The sequence below is a fragment of the Myiozetetes cayanensis genome, unplaced genomic scaffold (assembly GCF_022539395.1).
Source record: "Myiozetetes cayanensis isolate MyiCay16 unplaced genomic scaffold, myiCay2020 scf5-8, whole genome shotgun sequence".
NCBI lineage: Eukaryota > Metazoa > Chordata > Aves > Passeriformes > Tyrannidae > Myiozetetes > Myiozetetes cayanensis.
The window spans coordinates 88,953,178-88,972,318 of NW_026087742.1; the positions used below are offsets into that span (position 1 = coordinate 88,953,178).

The window sequence follows — 19,141 nt, forward strand, 5'->3', positions numbered from 1 at the left end:
CCAAGAACTCAGTTGTATTGAGACACTTTTGTTGTTGCTTTTGCAGTAGATTTTATAGTTTAAAGGTCTCTTTTGGAGAAGGATGTCCTTCCTTAATTGCTTTTAATATTTAAATAAGAATTTGTTGGAAGCTTCTTAAGGAGTTGTATCTATTGTGTTTAGTCTTATGGCCTTTTTCATTGAATTCTGAATTGAGAAATTCTGCTCTGGAAATTTAGTGTTACATTTATGATTTCTCAAAGGAATACAGTTTTCTTGTATTGCAACATTTTCTGAAGGGGCTTTTTTTTTTTCTGTGAATTTGATATGTGGGTAAGCTGCTGAAAATATTTGCTCATAAAATTACAGAAGGTTTTAGAAAAATAGATTGGGAGAATTCAGATGACACTAGTTTCGCTTGCCAACTATTTTTCAGAATTTGGCTTTTGGTATTGCATGACCTTTTTTTAATACTGACTTTTCCATTCTTCCACCTTCTCTAATCTAAGGTATCAGATCAACTTAAAATCCCTTTGGAAAAGAAATGCAGCTATATTTAGTCTATTTAAAGTTTAACTACGTACGAGATGTTACAAATTTAGAGAGCAGTCTTGGGAAGAGATTGCTAGACAATTTGACTGCAGATACCTTCAGTGTTTAATTCATGTTATTCTTAATCAGAACTTAAAAAAAATAACCGTGAATACTGATGCTGCGGAAATTTATTATACAGCCACATCAGTGAGTTTGTTCTGGGGATGAGCAAAAGCAGTTAAAATACAAAATGTGGTCACTCACCAGTTTCAGGCAAGGATGCCCATTCACAGGAACATGGAAAGACTCATCAAATGAGCCTTCCTAAAATGAGGAAATTGTCTTTTTTGTAAATAGGTTTTTTCAAGTAAAGATAGTATGGAATGTTAGACCATCATTGCCAAATGGAATCCAAATTTTTCTTAGTGGCAGATCTGGGCAGTCAGGACACCTGTGCTGTCTGACAGGTGGCCAAGCTTTGGGCCAGGAGCGTGGCCAGCAAGGCAGGAGACACAGGCAGGGGAGGGGAAGTGGCACTACCTCAGCACTAGGCCAAAGAAGAGCAACCAGAAGGAAATTCCACCACTTTGAGGTTTGGGGGTGCTCAAGGCATTTCTGAGGGATGTCTAAAGAGCACGAGATGGGAAGGCTGGAAGCACTGTGGGGAGAGGGCATTGAGAGAGGTGGGAGAGCTGGAGGACCTTATGGGTACAGTGGGAAGGCCATTGCAGCAACAAGATGGTAACGAAAGGGTGCTAAGCTGGGCCTTGCACAATGGAAACTTAAGAGACAGGAAGCAAATTCATAGGAAACTTGTCTTCAGCCTGCTGCTCAAAAAATAAGCTATTCTTTAGAGCCACAACTGAACTAGGAAAGGAAGCAGGAACATAGTGATGCAACTGGCATGTTTCTGAATTCCCTAGGACTAAACTTGGGGCCAGAAGATTTCTTTCACTGCAGAGAAAAGGAGGGTTTACAGTGAATCCCTTCTCTGGAAATGATGCTAACTACTTGATTTTTTCTTTATCTCAGCAATATCTTGGCCTAAAAATTAAACATGTTTACATCACTTGGCAACGTGTCTGCAAAAGTGAAAATGAACACGTTTATTGTAGGTTAGTTGTAGACTGTTACTTCCTATGAATTGCAGGAACATAAAACAGGCTTTCTGCTGCTTTGCAATACTTTTTTTGTTCCCACCCTTGTCCCATCCCTTGAAAGCTGATCTCTTGCTTTAAGTTTCTCCTTCATAACAACTATTTGGTACAAAGGTTTATGGCTTCAGGTGAACTGTAACCAATGAGTCATAATGGGAAAAATTCAGTTGTATTTCATTAGTAGGTAAGTTTTCATTAGAACAAAGGCAATAAAAGATGCCAAAATTATGACTGCAATTGCAAATATATTTGACTTTTCTAAATATGACTCCCGAAGTGCTTGAATTTTTTTTTCCATTAAATTCTTTATATGGATTTCATTCCATTCGAACATAAGAATAGGGATACCCTTAGAAATATTAGTAAGTGAACATTTCTGTTAGTAGTGAGTAATAGTGGTGTTTACTCTTTTTAGAGATGACTCATATAGACTGTACTTTTTTTTAAATGGAGTTGTGAGTTTTGTCATATATGCATATATAAAGTTTAATTTAATCCTAACTCTATTCTTGCTTAGCTATGACCAGCTCTCCTGTTAAATTATATTTTTAGACTTGTTTCCTAAGGAAATGAAGCTTACACTAGTCATGCTGTCATAGTCAGCTGTCATCGTCCGTCCATCTGTCCACCCCTGATAACTCAGCCAATTTTAGGCAAACTTGACAGACTGGCAGAGATAAACTAACTAGTTTTCTCTAACTCTGTGCCTGGGAGGCACACTGCTGGTATCCTCACTGGAGGAGAAGCCAGAACAATCCCAGCTCTTTGCTGAGTCCAGGCAAGGCTGAAAGGCAACGGTGTGCCAGGCATTGTGCTTGGCTGGCCAGCCCAGCAAAGGTAGGGAGGAGGGCAGCACCAGGGGAGATCAAGTATGCTTTGAGGGCAGTTTGGAGATGGCAGTAGGGAGCTGGAGATATGAGAAAGACCTGGGGATGTGAAGGCAGTCATATGGTAGGGGGGCTTATTGTAAATCCTGCCGGAGATGGAGGAGGCAGAGGAGGAATAGTGCGGCAGGAGGTATAAGGAGAAAAACAGGAACAGATTTCCTTCATTCTGCTCATGGAACAACTTGTTTCCTCTTCAGTCATAAATGCAGTTATGAGTATTGTAACCTTACAGAAAAAATGATTGTTAGATAATTAGCATGCCTTTCACTGTGCTTGACTGCAGCCAGGTCTCTGCATAGTTAGTTACTTGGTCAATCCAACTGGAAACATACTCGTTAGTGCTCGTTGCTGCTGTTGCAAAAGGTTAATCATTAGCATGCTGTCAGCCTTAAAACGTTTGTTCACATGAAATGTTAAGCTTAAACTGAAGAACTCCAGCTGCCTTTATTGGTAAAAAAAAAAAAAAAAAACCACAAAAAAACACCATAGCGAAGTCTCTAATTTTTATTTTCCCAAAGTTGTAATGATTTGTGTTGAATGGGGAGGTTAGGAAGGAACATTTGGAATGTCAGATGCACAATTGGAAGGTGTGTGAAAAAAGATGAAATTTATGAAACTCCAAGGGAAAGAAAGTTCTTGAATTATAACCTTTTGCTAAATATTTAGATATCTTTATCAGACTTCAGAGTTGTTTTTTTTTAGAAACTTGGTTTTTTTCACCTGTTTGTCAGCTTTTTCTCTAGATACTTCAGTTTATGGCATTCTCTTATCACACTGCATCCTCATCTCTCACAGTTCTCTCTCTGTGATCTGATTTTCGACTAGTTTTCTCCTGGCCAACTACTTCATCATCTACTTGGGGTTTTATGTTTTATTAGTTCTTCTGCTGCAATTCCAAGTGGTGCTGCATAAATTCATTAGAGAGCATATAAAAGCCTTAGCTTTTAATCTGCAAGGTTCAGTCTCAGTGGAGGGCTTTGTGTAGAGTGAATCTGTTGAAATACAGTAGCTTGTTTTCCATGAAGTTACAATAAGTAATTTCCCTTCTTTCTTAACAGAACAACCCTTAAGTTGTGTTTGTTTATATCACTGTAATTTAAAGCTCGTTAGTTCTGATACATTCTTGTCTTTTGGTTAAAAATGATTTCTAAACTGATAAAAATTTCCAGTCTTGGCAGAGATCAGAGCCTAACCAGCTTCCGATTAGTGCTCGCTTGGACACTCTTTTCCTGTGATTGTCTCCCCTAGTACAATAAGCTGCTTTCCCTCATTTTGCCTGAAAGTGCAGCTGCCAGCTCTTGGCTGAAATGATGTAGTTTAGAATGACATTAGGATGTAGCTGGCTCCAGCAGGAAGCAAGGAGCTGCTGGGGCAGGTCAGGAAACACTTTAGGATGATCGGAATTTTCTGCCATCTTCTGAGACCATAAAACTGTATTAGTTAATGTATTTAACCCTCCTGGTCAGCGATTCCTGTATGGTTGTGTGTGTACTATTTGTCTGTGCTGTACAGATAAACCTACGAAATAAGCAAAGAAATTTTGTATTGAACAAACAACTTTACTGAAGATGCTCATAGTATATGCAAGTACATATATATCCATATATATTACACATTTTGGCAGTGGTGAGACTGAATAGCATTGAATTGTTAAAAATGAAATACTATGCATCTCCTTATTTCAGATGACTTGAAGAAACAAAACCAAAGTACCTTTTTTTTGTTTCCCTTCCATTCAATCTTCCATAACCGGTGTGTGTGCTCTTGTGTCTCAACTAAATATCTTGCCTGTCAGCCAGGCTCTAGGATCGTGGAGAAAAGTACAAATGCTCCCATTTCAGTATTGCTTTTGCTTTCTGCCCCATGTTTGACATTTTGGGTGTTGCTTGGTTTGTGCTATACTGAGACTTTGTCTTTTGTTTTCAGAACTTCTGTAAGGGAATTTTACAGGAGAGGGCTGCTTGTACCCTTTATTGTTTTGCTTATATATAAGCTAAAGCAGTCCTTGCTGCAAAAGTTTGAAAATACACTGTGTTGTGCAGTTTTTCTTCAATATTTAAACAGTCATTAGCATGGTTCCTCTAATTAAGAAAAAAAAAATTGCATGTTTAATGTTGCTACTTCTGTGCATTTTATTTCACACTGTAATTAAAGCTGTGACAGATTATCAGAATTTACAGATTATAGGGACACATATGCAAATGGTCTTCCTCACTGTCAGGTTTATGCTATTATAGTACATGATGAAATGTAGATGAAAGAAGTGTGGATTTCAGAAGGGGGCTTGCAGTTGGAAGGAGTTGCAGCTGTACCTGCTTGGGACTGCCTTAGGAACAAAAAGAGTAAAACATAAATCTGCAGAGAAACTTTTGGTTTTATTTCTGTGCTTGCTAATTTTTGTAGATTTTCTTCCACTTTTTGTTTGAGCCAAATCAAAGTCATCGCTAAAATTAAAGGGCATGGTCATTTGACTGGATTTTTAAGATACCTAAGGGCAAACTCTGAAACGTCTCAGTGACTAGCTCTTCTCCTAGTGAAGAAACCACTGTGTTTAAGTGGGTTTAAAGTCTGGTACTTCGGAGAAGAGAATAGAAGTCGTTATAACACAGATTGCTCCATACCTAATGGTGCATCAGCTGGATGTTAATGAGAATCTCTTAGAGGTGTTGCTATTTCCTGACTATGTAGTGTTACAGAAGAGATCTCCATTTAGAAGTGTTGTTGAAGTGATGGAGCAGCATGTCACCAAATCCAGTGTTTGCAGTCTGGGGACAAGCATTCCGAGTGACCACTTTACATTTCTGTCGTTAACAGGCTTGGGAAAAACCAAGAGAAAGACGAGCGCGAGAGACGCCTCACCCACTCCCAGCACAGATGCAGAATACCCATCCAACGGCAGCAGCGCCGACCGGATCTACGATCTTAACATTCCAGCCTACGTGAAATTTGCCTATGTTGCAGAGAGGGAGGATGAACTGTCCCTCGTTAAAGGATCCCGAGTGATTGTCATGGAGAAGTGCAGCGACGGCTGGTGGAGAGGTAGCTACAACGGACAGATCGGCTGGTTTCCTTCGAACTATGTGGTAGAGGAGGTTGAGGAGGCAACTGCAGATTCACCCAGCTTTCTCAGCCTAAGGAAAGGCGCTTCCATGAGTAACGGCCAGGGCACCAAAGTACTCCACATTGTTCAGACACTGTATCCATTCAGCTCAGTCACAGAAGAAGAGCTCAACTTTGAGAAAGGGGAAACGATGGAAGTCATTGAAAAGCCTGAAAATGACCCAGAATGGTGGAAATGTAAAAATTCCAGAGGGCAAATTGGTCTTGTTCCTAAAAACTATGTAGTAATCATTAGTGATGGTCCTACCATTAACACTTCCCATCCACCTCAGATAAGCTACACAGGACCATCTTCTACCGGACGGTTTGCTGGAAGAGAATGGTATTACGGGAACGTTACCCGACACCAAGCAGAATGTGCCCTGAACGAAAGGGGAGTGGAAGGAGATTTCCTTGTTAGAGACAGTGAATCTTCGGTAAGTGGTGCTCAGCCCAGCAGGTTTGTAATGCCCCGTGCGAGGGGTACCAGCATGGCAGTGAATAGATCCCCTGTCTTTTCACCCTTAAAGAAGCAAACAAGTCTTCCAAGCTACCAACCGATACATTTACTGCTTGTGAGGATCAGTCTGTTAGTGAAATGCAGTGGCATTTACACTGAAATTTCACAGCTGTCATCTGTATTATCCAGGGGTTTTTTTTAATTACTGGACAAGCAAGTAATGAATTTCAAGTTTCCATTTGACTTTTCTTGTGTTTCTCATGCAATCCTCAAATTTACAGTGCTAGAAGATAAAATAATCCTAGCTAATTGAAAATTTGGTCATTAATTTGATCTTAAAACTAATTTCAAATAGTCTTTGAATTGGTCCATTTTGGTTTTTTAATTAAATAACTACATAGGTTCTTTATTGGTTAAAGTCCCATTTTAATGTATTTCTGATCTACTTAGATCATTTAAGATGTAATAAGGTAAAGTCATTATTGTATCTAGGTAAGAATATGATATACAACAGAGAGAGTCAAGTCAGCAGCTCATATGCCTTGTAAATTGAGCCTTGATGACATCAGAGGGATATAAGTAATGCTGATTATTGTTCACTGTAATTCTGAAAGTTCAAATTTAAAATTCATCTGAAAGGACTTTAATGTATGCTGAGGCCAGAGAATTCACAGTTAAAGCACTCAATATTTAATTATCCCTTGACTGTGATTTTGAAAAGGTGACAGATTTTAATCTTTACATCAAATGTATCATTGACAAAATTGGCGATGTACAACTCTGTAACAGTCCCAGATATTTTTATCTGAATACACTAGTGTCTGATTAAATTTCAGACGTCTTTCCTTGCTCTGCAGAAGACATGACAGCTATCAAGCTACCCTTTCTTTGAAACTCTCTGTCATTGAATTCCTATTTCTGCTTAATTGTAATCACTAAACAAAGGCAAATGAAAATAAACCACAGCAGAACAGGAAGACAAATAGAGATTAAATAAAAATAAACCAGAGAAGGACAGGAAGAAAAATAGAAATTTAGAAATCATGACTGATTTAGAGAGGCTGTTTAGTCAACAGAAGAAAAGACTGATGTGGGACATATGGTCTTCTAAAATGTAGAAAGCCACTGGAGGATTATGGTAGTCATTAAATTGCAGTAGTTCAGCTGTCTCTTTAAGGCAACATCTTGTCTGATAGGGGCAGGCAGAATACTGGATGCAGTGTACTGTCTGTGTCTGTCTAGCAGGTAGAAGCTCACTTTCAGATCTGGATGCTGCGCTCTGATTTACCTTGAGACTGTAGCTATCAATTTTCTTCTGCCTTTTGGGAAAGTACCAGAAGAACAGTTTGAAGTACATTACTTAAAAAACAGGAACCACCATGCTATGGCTTGTTTTTTTTGCTCTTAGGAATCTACCTCTCATCTCTGGAGTAAGTGAATTTCCTTAAAAGAGCACAATAACCTTTTAGTGTAATATGATGTCATAACAGTAAATGCTAGAACACAATAACCTTTTAGTTTAATATGATGTCATGATACTGAATGCTTGTATTCAAAGCAGTTTCAAATTTGCTGCCTGCATTGTTGCTGGAGAGATCATTGCTTGTGGAGCACAAAAAGATTAATTCAGGATGTGGTCTTGAAACTGTTTCCGGTATCTAACACTTACTGGAATCCTAGAGAATTTACTGAACTCGTATTACAGCAAGGTTTTTGCACACTCACAAAAAAAATGCTGAATTATGGAACTTACCTTTTTTCCTGACTTTTCTACTCTTGATCAGGTCTTGCAAATCCTGTATTTGGGGGTTGTTTTAGCAATGAGAATACTGTAGTTATACACGTAAATGCCCCCTTCGTCTTAGTACTGTTTGAGAGTTTTAGTTTTTATTAGGTTTAAAGGAATAATTTATGGCATCTCAAACTTTTGTCTGCTGTAATCTTTATGTATCATACCGTCATACAGTTTGTTTATGTATGTGAATTATAGAACACCGGGGATTGCTAGTTTTTTCCCTGAAGTGCCAGGAGTGATATAAGTGAATGGGCATACTTGATAGCATTGAGAAAAAGATCATAAAAAAATCTATTTCAAGCTTATTATGTATGGAATTAAGGAAGAGTTTAGCAATAACTCTTGAATTCCTAAAGGTTGCTGTATTTCACACGCATGACTACAAAGGGTGTTCATGCTGTGGCTTAAAGTCACCAAGAGTGTCTGCACAATCCAAACAAAAGATCTTGATTAGAGAGACCAGAATGAACAGAGCCAAGTTGTCAGCTCTCTGGTTTGCTCTTTCCACCAGACAGCACTTCCCATTACATTGTGTTGTGAACCCACCTATGAAAGCTGTGGCTGCTTTCTCCTTTCTGCCAAGGCCCATAGATAAAACTGTGAATCATCCTGTTAATTCTGTGCCTGATTTTTGACCTCTTTTAGGGTTTTCTGTAGCCTTCCATCACCATAGTTACAAAAATTCATCTGTATAAAAGTTTTCCTTAGTTTTTTTGAGTTTTGTTCTTGTTTTTGAGTTATGAAAAGCTCTCCTTGTATAGAGGAAGGTTTGTATTATTCTGTATTCTCTTGATGAGACTGTCACGTTTTTCCGTTTTAAGTGTTAGTAGTTGCAAGATTTTACAATGTTTCTCTAGGTTTAACTTACCAGATGTTTGTTTTTTTTTGCCAAAAATATTCTCCTCAGTTACACTTACATCTGAGGCATGCTGCCATAGTGGAGAATATCCTGAGATGAACTCTGTAAGATAGCTAGGAGCCTGATAATCTTCATTAATTACGACATACTATTATTAGAACCATAAACTGTTTGAACCATTTAAGACTATGGTTTATGTAACAGGCACAGTTACCTACTGATAACATTTTTGCCTCTGTTACACCTAGGTAATGTCACCTTAGTTTTGGAGACCTAAAAGAACTGGCCCATGACTAGTTAGAAATACTGCCTGATTTGTTCTTGCTGTTGCAGGCTGCTAGGTTGATGAAGTTTATTGTCTTGTTTAAGTAGCAGTCTTCAACAAAAAATGTAGATTTAACCTATGCAGTCTCTGTACAGCACCTTCTTACCCGTTTTGAATTGCAGGCTCTTCAGTGGTCAGATTTTTATTCTCTCTGTGTAGTTCCCGACACAAGACAAACAGGTCTTGGCTGACACTTGTGGCCTGAGCTGGGTGGGTGATCATCATGCTTTGAAGATCTCAGATTTCACTAAGTAGAGAAGCAAATTTGGGTAGAAGAGGATTGTTTTGTTCAGATTCACCCTGGGAAACAAGTAGGCTTGCTAGTGCTGTAGCTAACAGGAAGCAGTAGTGTGTCAGCTCTCGCTTCTGAGCAGAGCCTTTGCTGCAGACACCCTTAGGCTTCAAAGGGAGCTTCTGTAAGAACTTGTGGGCCCCTTGCCCTCCACTGTGGGTGGGTGCAAAACTGGTGATTAGACAAACATCGGTGCTTTGTAGTCCTATGAGGTCTTCTCATGAAGCAGAGAAGGTGTTATTTTTCTCAGACTAGTTCTGTTTATTAGCATGAATGAGCTATGCAAATTTTGTTATGATTTCAGGAGCAGTTTTTCATTAGGAAGTAATGGCTACCTTCTATCATCACAGCTATCAAATTATAGTAACCCATCCTAAATGGAGTTTCAGGGTATAGTTTTAAGATGATACTGACAACTGTAGGTGTATTAAGATGATACTGAGGATTGTAGGTGTGACTCGATTTGTGTCAATTCTTTGAGATCATATTCAGCTTCTGTGTTCTTTGTCCAGCAACAGTGACAATAGAGGGAGGAGGCACAGGTTGAGAGTTCAAATGTTTTTTTAAGGTGCTAATTCTGTAGCATTCAGGGTCCCATTTTTTTCCTGGGGTTTTAATCCTGCAACTGTTGGATAGAAGCAGTGAAATGGGACAACTGTTTAAAAATCGAACATTGGTCATATTCTGTGACATGCAGTGATTGATGAGTGCAATGGACATGAGGAGAAAGTTTTTCTTTGAAAACAGGCATAAGGAAATATCCTAGTTGTTTATTTTAAATGGAAGAACAGAAATCTATTAGAGCTATATTTGAAGATCGATGGAAGCAATTCATGTTTCTGACCTGTGTAATAATGATTTCAGAACATGACAAACATTACATAGGGGGGAGAAGAGTATTTGGTTATATCTAAATGAGGTAGAATTGGTAGAAAAAGGAACTAACCCTCCCAGATGGCTCTTTCCAGACTAACCTTAGATCTTTGGGGTATGACTTGGGATTTTTGGCTGGGTGACTAAGAAGGAGGAGGAGTAAGGGAAAACCTGGGTATGGAAGTGGAAGGAGTTGTGGAACCCCAGGGCAGGCTTACAGATGGGAGTTCAAAGGGTCTAGAATAGTTTGAGAAATAAGTGCATGAGAATATCTTCCTTGGAGAAAGGGCATTGCCAAATGGAATTGGACTGAAAGAAAAAAATTGAAAGAAGTTATAGGATCAGTAAAAGGCTTTCAGAGGGAGCTATTTGTCACAACCTTGCCATTTATGACAAAATTATTGTTTAATTCTCAGAGATTGTGAAGAGGGAACTCTCTTTTCCTGTTTCACTTGTTCTCTCTCTTATGTTGCTTTATAACTTATTTTCATGATAGAGTTTTCCATTGTGGGGGTTTTTTTGTTGTTGTTGTTGTTTAAAGATAATGAAGTTCCTGGCCAAAGAAATAAAATTAAAGGAACATCTTCCTACCTGCTGTTTTCCATATGCTGTAGGCACCAGCTAGCTTATGGTTATCTTAGTTATAGGTGAGAGTTAAAATAAAGGAATCAGAAACAAGTCAAAATAGTACTACACCTGGACTGCAGGGCTGCAGGTATATTACAGTTAATCTTTAATTTTCTCTTTTAGGAATTGATTTAACTTCAGGTTTAGGTCTTTCCAATTATGATGGTGCAGAAATATTCACAGGTTCTCTGTCACAAAGATATGCTCTGTAAATCTGTTGCAGAATCATCAACTCTTCTATAGATTTCAGGGATTAAATCTTACTTCTGATGTGCCTTTATTTAATGTGTGTCTTTTATTCCTGGAAAAGTTAGTGTACAAACATCCAAATGTAGCAATTAATTTAAGACAAAAAAGGAAGAAAAACTGGCCAGCAGTTGAAACAAAATAGCTTAAACAGTAAATAAAATAAACAGACTTGAAGCAAATCCAAGGAGGTCAGCAGGGAACCAATTTAAACTGCATCAAACTAGCATAGTTTGAATTGGCAATGTTAAGAGCAATAGTTTATTTAGAGATTTTTTTTTAATAGTCTTTTTAATGAATGTGCGTGTTTGTTAGGGTGGGAAGGAACCAAAATAAAAACAGATACAAGTCCAATTGCTTTTGCTGTTCATACTTGAATCCTGTAGAAGTTACTACTCTGAGACCAATAAAGGGTTTCAGGATTTTTGCAACAGCTGTTCAAGCTCTTCCATCTCCTTGCACCGGATGATGACTCTCAAAAGAGTTAGATCAGCCCTTCCGCTTTTTAAAGATTTTTTTAAATTAAATCAGATCATGTAAAGAATAAACTTTGTAACATATTCTGCAGAAAATAAGTCATGATAATGTCTTCTATTTATGTATCAATCTAATTAGCAGCTCCAGGGCTGGGGAGAATAGACAATAGTTCAGGAGAATGTTCATTCATTAAAGTTATAATTAAAATGGCAGGAATAGTATTTAGTGTATTGTGTAGATCATTTTGTGAAGATCTAAGTCTGACCAGTGCCTGTGTCCTAGGAGAGTAGATCAGAGGTCTAAAAGCTATTCCAGCCCATCTCCGTGTGTCCTTAGCATATCCTTTCTGGTCTAAAGATAGTGATCCTTAACAGATACAAGGAGCTTTGGAAGCTCATAATTTTGACATGCTGAAAACAACTGGTTCCTCAGAAAATATTAAAACCTTGTTGAGTGCAAAGTGATTATTTCACTTACTTTTAAACTTTTGTTGTAACTTCTTTCCCTGTTCCTAAAACAACAAAAAAAATGTTTAGTTCAGATTATGAACTTCCCATTTGTAAATTCTTCTGTTTTAAATGAGGACCTTTTGGTTACTGTTTTTTGTTTGCCGTAGATATCACCCATAGAATTAGCAGAACTTAGTCAACAAGACTTGTTCTTGTTTTTTAAATCATAAACAGTGAGTCTGCTGTAAGTGCCACCCTCAGTGCTGCCCTTGGGGAGACCTTACAGACCTGCCTGGTAGCCCGTGTTCAGAGCTCAGTGATCAGTCTGCTGCCTGGAGCCTGTGTCCTAAATTTCTCTTCTGTGAGCCCAGAGTCCCAGAGCTCCTGCAGAACTTCATTTGTGCAGGCCTGTGCTTTGTTACTGTTTAATGGCTTCTGCTTGGGGCTATGGAGATGCCCACTGGAACAGGTCCTAGTCCTATGTGGTTATGGCTGCCAGAGGATTTGTCCACACTGTATTTGGGGCCTTAACCACAGCACAGTGTTGGTACAGCTGGGTTAACTTTAACCAGGGGGGGAAGTGCTGAAAATAGGCCAGTCTTAGTGTGAGCTCTGTACAGGCTTGTTTGTGATGCTCCTGAAGTAGGGGTTTAATATCAGTGATAGCTGGCTTAAAATAGCAGTTTTCAAAGTTGGAGTTAGAGATGGATGGAATGTAGAAGAGAGTTAGTCCAGAGATGTGGGGAGCTTGTCTGCCTTGAGCAGTATAAGAGGGGAAGAGCTGCTGAACAAAGCCAAGGTGTGAGTCTGAGTAGTTGGACCAGAGCCAGATCAATAGGCACACAGGAGCTTTGTTTTCTCTCGGCAGGGCACATGGAGTCAGAGGGAAGGCAGAGAAAGCATTAGAACTAAAACAGGTGAGGGGGGAGATACAAGGGATGAGATTGGGGATAAGGCAGAACGTGACGGATGTGTAGGGCAGACACACATTATTGCAGAAGCAAAGACAGCATGCATGAGAAAATGCTGTCCTACACCTTATTTGGGTATGTACTTAGTGTGTATCTGACCCCTGCACATGCCGTGTAGAGGACTCAGTGGCTGTGGTTTTGTGAGCCAAAGTCTGGTGACAGCAGTAACATGGAAGGGCTCCTGAGCCCCCTGCTCTGCCCTCTGTGGTGCCACAGCTGTGCTCAGGGTGTTTCCTCAGGTGATGCCATGAACCAGATGGTCCCCTGTGGGTTTTGTTTAGCATGGGCAAGTTCAGGTGTGCAGTGCTGGCCCAGCCGGAGCAGCAGTGTGGCAGGGGGTTGTATCTGAAGCCTGGCATGTGCCTTCAATGGTTTGTGCCTGAAGCTGCGCCTTCAGTGGGCTGAGAACCTGCAGCAGCACCTCCACAGTCACATCAGGCATTACTTACCTCCATTAAGTGCTTATTACAACTCTAGTGTGTGCTTTTTATGTTTTCCTGGTGGCCTCCATCCGCCTATCACAAGGCATACACATACTCCCATCTGTCACATCCCAGTCCTATGTGGAAAGGACAACCCAAAATTCATAGATGGCTGTCATTGAAAAAGGAATTTAAAACCAGAAGGATCAAAAAAAACCTCATGAAGTTTTATTAGCAAACTACACACTCAGCATAGAAATTCATGTATGTTTTCCCCCCTGCCTTCTAATAGGAAGAGAAATAATAAAAGATATGAAGAGAAAGAGAAAGTGAAAGGGAGATCAGATAGGGGAAGAAAGGAGATCACTAGTCCTGGGTCCAGTGTCAGTCCAGCCAACAGGGTGTCCAGGATCCAGGGGGTGCATCACCAAAGGCTTTGTGGGAGTGCCTTATTCTAAGTAAGTTTTCCCCACCCTGGAATTAGATTTCTTGCTCTTCATATAAATGAGTTAGCATGTGTAATCTGTTCTTCTGGACCTTTCTGGAAATGGGTTGGGGGAGGAAGTGGGGGTCTTTGAGGGTCTTTTGGTGGTCTTGATCCCCCTCTACTGGACTTGCCTGCTCCTTGACCCATTCCTTCGCCTGCACTGTTCTGTGTTGTGCTGTCTCCAGGGACCAAAACAGGGAAGTCGGCCACAGAAATGTTCTGCCCTGCCTCTGTACATCCCCATTTTCCGGCCACATTCTGTTCTAATGTGCTTGCTTGAATGGTCATCGGTATTAGAGGCACAGCAACACATTAAATCCTTACTGCCCAGGCTTCTACACTATCTCTGTGACCAGCCAGAAGTGGTTGCTGGCTAGAGATGGAGTTCAGCTGGAAGTGAGGGACAGTGTGTCCTATGGTGGCATGTGAAGCAGAAAGTGGAATGGTCCCATCCTGACTGTTGGGATGACAGCGCTCTCTTTGTTAAAGCAATTGATTGCCAAGACAGAGAGATTTATCATGAAAAATTGTTCTGAATAACTTAATTAGAGCTTAAATTTTGTCTTGTGTGGGTGGTGGTGTGATGGTGAGACTTGTACTGTGTTTTTATTCTATAGTTTTATCTTTTTTACAAAGAAGGTGTACTCAGTGGAAGAAATGATTCCCTGCACATGTGTTAATGAAGATAAAAGGTGAATGTGTTTCTATCTTTTGCAATGCAAAGCAAGAACAGCCCTCTAGTGGTCACTGCTCTAAAAAAAAGTGATACAGGGAATTTTCTTCATCTCACCCAAGCAATATTGCGATAATTGCTTTCTTCACGGCACTCTGGCAAGGAAGGCTTACATGATGAAAGTTTTTCCCTTCTCTTTGACATTCTTGTGCTTCTAGATTGAGTAACTAAGATAATATTTGCAATTTAGTCATGTAATTGGCAACTTCAAACTGCATCTGGGGAGCTTTCACTTAACTGACTTAACTGCGCACGTTAATAACAATGGCAATTATTTATTGAATAATAGGCTATTGGGTTTCTTAAGTAGCTAAAGCACTGAGCTGTGGAACAAAGACTAACAAATTACCGTCAACTGTATGACACAGTTCTTTCTTGAAACCACAAAATTACACCTTCATTTTGTTCGCTTTTATATAACTATTTTTTTTTCTTTTTGAATTCTTCTCAACAGCCCAGTGACTTCTCGGTATCTCTAAAGGCGTCGGGGAAGAACAAACATTTCAAGGTGCAGCTCGTGGACAATGTCTATTGTATTGGGCAGCGACGCTTTAATACTATGGATGAGTTGGTGGAACACTACAAAAAGGCTCCCATCTTCACCAGTGAACACGGGGAAAAGCTATATCTTGTGAAAGCACTTCAGTGACGTTGAAGATGGACTTGGCCACCTGGGCCTCTTATAACTTACAAGCCTTAGGTCCTAAATTCACTTTTATAGAGCAGAGCAATATCTGAAGCAGGCTTAAGGAATAGGCTCTTTCTAAGGTGTTTGCTCTGTCAGTTGCTGTTTGTCTTTTTTTTCTTTTTTTTTTCTTTTTTTTTTTTTTTTTTTGCCTCTTTTTGTGTTCCAGTTCTGTTAATCTCCGACCACCTCTCTTCAGGTTGAGAGTTTCCCTTGGGTGGCCATGGTGAGCACTCACTTTCCCGGCTGAGTTCAAAACTCCCCTCTCTTGTGTACGTTTACATAGTTAGCTCAGATCAAGGAGGGGTGTTTTCAATTCAAACCAGTGTTAATCTGTTCAGATTTGCTCACACAGGCAGAACTCTCCGTTCAGAGACATCGGGCACAGTTTGAATGCACTGAAGCTGCAGCTGCTTAAGTGAGAGAGAGTAGACATAACAGTTGTGGCTGTGAGTTCTGTAGCTATATCGCTTACTGAGTAGGATATTACAAAAATTCCTAGTTCCTAGAAGCACTCTTTACACTGTACTCTGCTATTACATTGCCTCTCTGACTCTTTGTGAAGAGTACACTAATTAAAAGCATTTTGTAATAGTACTTCTTAAACTACTATGGTAAGATTGTAGTAAAAGAAAACTATCTAGTGTATTTTGGTCTGTAATTGCAACAAAGAGAAATTTTATTTGAAAGTTGATTACTAGAGAAAGAATAAATGAATCGTAAAGACTGAATGTTTTGGTAATCTACAACCAAATGTGCCATCCACATAATGCTTTTTCCTCTTGCCCTTCTGCTTGTTTGAATTAAACGATTATGTATTTAATTCTCAAAGTAATATGTATCTGTAGCTGATTGTTGACACTAATACAGAAGATTAATAAAAACTGATCTTGGAACAGGGTGGGGCGGGCTACCAACACTATATATATATTTGCTTTACAGAAAGAAATCTTCGGGTTTTACAGAGGATGATGTGGTTGGTAGGAAGAGACACACAGAATGTTTATGAAGAAAATGCATTTTTCTCTTTTCTTTACATTTAAAGTCCTTTATGGTTTAAATATACAGTCTTTAGATGGCACATTCCTGAGATTGAAGAAGGGATCATGAGATCTCAAAATCTTGCATACTCAGTTTTTTGGATATTGTAATAAAAAAGGTATTACGTCATGATGGAGTACTGGATTTATCCTTGGGTGGTAGTCCTGGTGTTACTTTGTCAAGGTGAAATAGCGTGAATAATTAATTTGTTTGTCTTGGAATTTGTGTGGCCTAAAAAGGAAACGTCTGTGACTGCAGAGGACAGTTTTGATATGAGGCAGTATCTAATGGGCTCTGTCTTTCTAGTTTCTGTGATAATTAAGTCTGTTGATAGCTTTAATGAAAACTGCAATATGGACCTGTTTCCTGGTACCTTTTTGCTGTTAAACCTTTTGCTGTTAAAACACATTCCTTACCTATTCTGTATTTCAGCCAGTAGTAGTACAACTACCTCTGTGCATAACTCCAGTGCAGGTTAAGCAGACAACAGCACTGTCTGACTTGCTTTGGGGTTAATCATGACACTGCCAGGAGACTGCACTGTACTTCTGTGAATGAATTGCAGTCTTGCTCAGATCCAAGAGGGAAGTACAATTTTTGAAGTTCTACACATCTACTATTCTCCCACCACTCTTGAAATCTTATTTCTGTAAGGTTTTCTGAATTGACAACTGTATTTGAATTAAAAATGATATTTTTCTGTCTGTGCATTAGCTGAAATCTGGGCAGTGGTACTTGTGCTTGGTAAAGCTTAATGAAGGAAAGCAGTGATTCAGAGCAATCCAAAATGATCATGCATTATCCTGAAGAGCACCTATCCGTGACTGTCTTCTAAGAAGATAGAAGTTTTCCTTAGGAAGTTGATGAGAAGTACCAGTTGTTTACAATCTACCTACAGAGGGACTCCACAATGGGCTGTTTCTTAAACGTCATGAGTGAATTCTGCAGAGAATGTAGGGTTTTGCCTTCTAATACCTAGTTTTTAATTAGGTGAATCTAAGCATGTACCGGGTATGGCAATGACATTAAGAAAGTCAACTATATGTTGTATAAGCATTTTCAGGTTTCAGTGAAATGCTTTTCAGTCTCATTGTCTCTTTGTAGTATTTGGAAAAATTATATATGGGAATGGTTTACCTTTTCAGTAAACTGATTATGCTAATTACTCTTTCATGCCCCCTGTTCATTTTTTTCTGAAATATTCCCTAGTTTCCTGTCCAGCCTTTGTATTCCTCTTGCAGTCTTTTTTCACTTTTTTCTACAGTCCCTTTTTACAAGCTCTCTTAGTTCCTAACCCCTTTCTAGTCTTAGTAGCTTAGAACTAAATCAAGTACATATAAATGAAGATTATATACATATAATATTTTAATGCTTTGTCAAATTTTGTTCGGATTTTTTACCTCATTCTCTGTAAACAGCTTCTGTGTCTTAAAGTGTGAATTCTTAAAATATTTTTTTTGGAAGCTGTTAGTTAATTTATGACACAGTGCTGTAAATGACTAGCTCAAATAATGTTTTTCTTTTAAATAAGTCTCACCTGGGTTTTGCCCATACTGTATTTAATCAGCATGCTTTCAACAGGCTCATTAATAGTTCTTCAGTTGTTCCTGTCTTTACTAACTGAGATATATTCATGCAAGTTTTGCTGGTTTTGCTGCCCTTTTGACCTTTTCTGTTGGATTTGGCCCAAGCATTAACAATCTTCAGTACTAACTGCTCAATAAAGGGGCAGTAGACAAGGATTTTATTTTTATTTTCCTATCTTATATGTACCTTTCAATTGTTTGACAAAACTTCACCCTTATTTTTTAACTATTTATATCCTCTTTGTCAAAGCTGGGGGAGGGGTGGTTTTTTTTTTAATATGAGTGGAGTCATGGTGACCTGAGTTTCTTTGCCTGCAGTACTCATTAAAAGCTCAAATAATTTCTGATGGAGTAGAAGTGGTGATTTTTCTTTATCATGTTCAGTCTGGCTTTTCCCATCATAGCTGGTTTGTACAGGTCTGTAAGTTGTACCTCTAAGTATTATTCCTGTGCAGCTGTTAGTGTTTTGTTGCCTTGTTTGTGACTTAACAGGAATATGAAAGAGTTGTCTGAATCCATAGTAATTACTGTATTTTCCACGTGATGTCAGGAATTTGAGATCCATGTCTTTGATTTTAGCTCTGGGAGCTTGTTGACAAGTTCTCACTTGAAGTTATCTTGACTGTGGTATCACCCCTTTTTGGTATCACATATTATGTGGGGACAAATTAGTAAAAGATTCATCTAAGAGTGAACTGAGAGCGTGCCAAGCAAACTCACGTGGATCTAGTGTATTATAAAAGCAAAGGATTTGCTTAGTCTTTGCTTTTGGGGAGAGGAAAAAAGAGGCAATAAAGATGTTCAGTTGGTATTTAACATGAATGTGGACTACATGAAAGAACTGTAAAGTCCCACACTTGAATGATTCTGCTTAGTGGTCTCTATTCAAATATTTTTGTCTCATAAATTTATATTAAATCCTTAAAGTTTATAGCTGTTCTTCCAAGCCTTTATTGTAGCTTTTCTGGTACTATAAAGTTTGGTCTGGTTTAATGGTTTTACTATGAGGAAATAGAGATCTTCCACACTTAGAATGGTAACTTTTGTTATAACACAAAGTTGAAGTACTTTCAAAATGCCATCATACGATTTCACCTATAAAAATGAGTCAGATTTTTGCCTAAATTATGAATCAAAAGTTAGAAAATGGATCACAG

At 38.9% G+C, this 19,141-nt stretch overlaps 1 protein-coding gene across 3 annotated transcripts in view; it reads left to right on the forward strand.

Moving 5' to 3' along the window:
• The window catches only part of NCK2 (NCK adaptor protein 2), an 83,528-nt gene extending 65,965 nt beyond the window's left edge, over positions 1-17,563 (forward strand). For all 3 annotated transcript variants that reach the window (XM_050333843.1, XM_050333842.1, XM_050333844.1), the window contains 2 exons: positions 5,372-6,093; positions 15,127-17,563. In XM_050333843.1, the coding sequence (XP_050189800.1) occupies positions 5,372-6,093; positions 15,127-15,321 (917 nt within the window). In that variant the 3' untranslated portion in view covers positions 15,322-17,563. The remainder of the gene's footprint in view (positions 1-5,371; positions 6,094-15,126) is intronic.
• Positions 17,564-19,141: the final 1,578 nt, after the last annotated feature.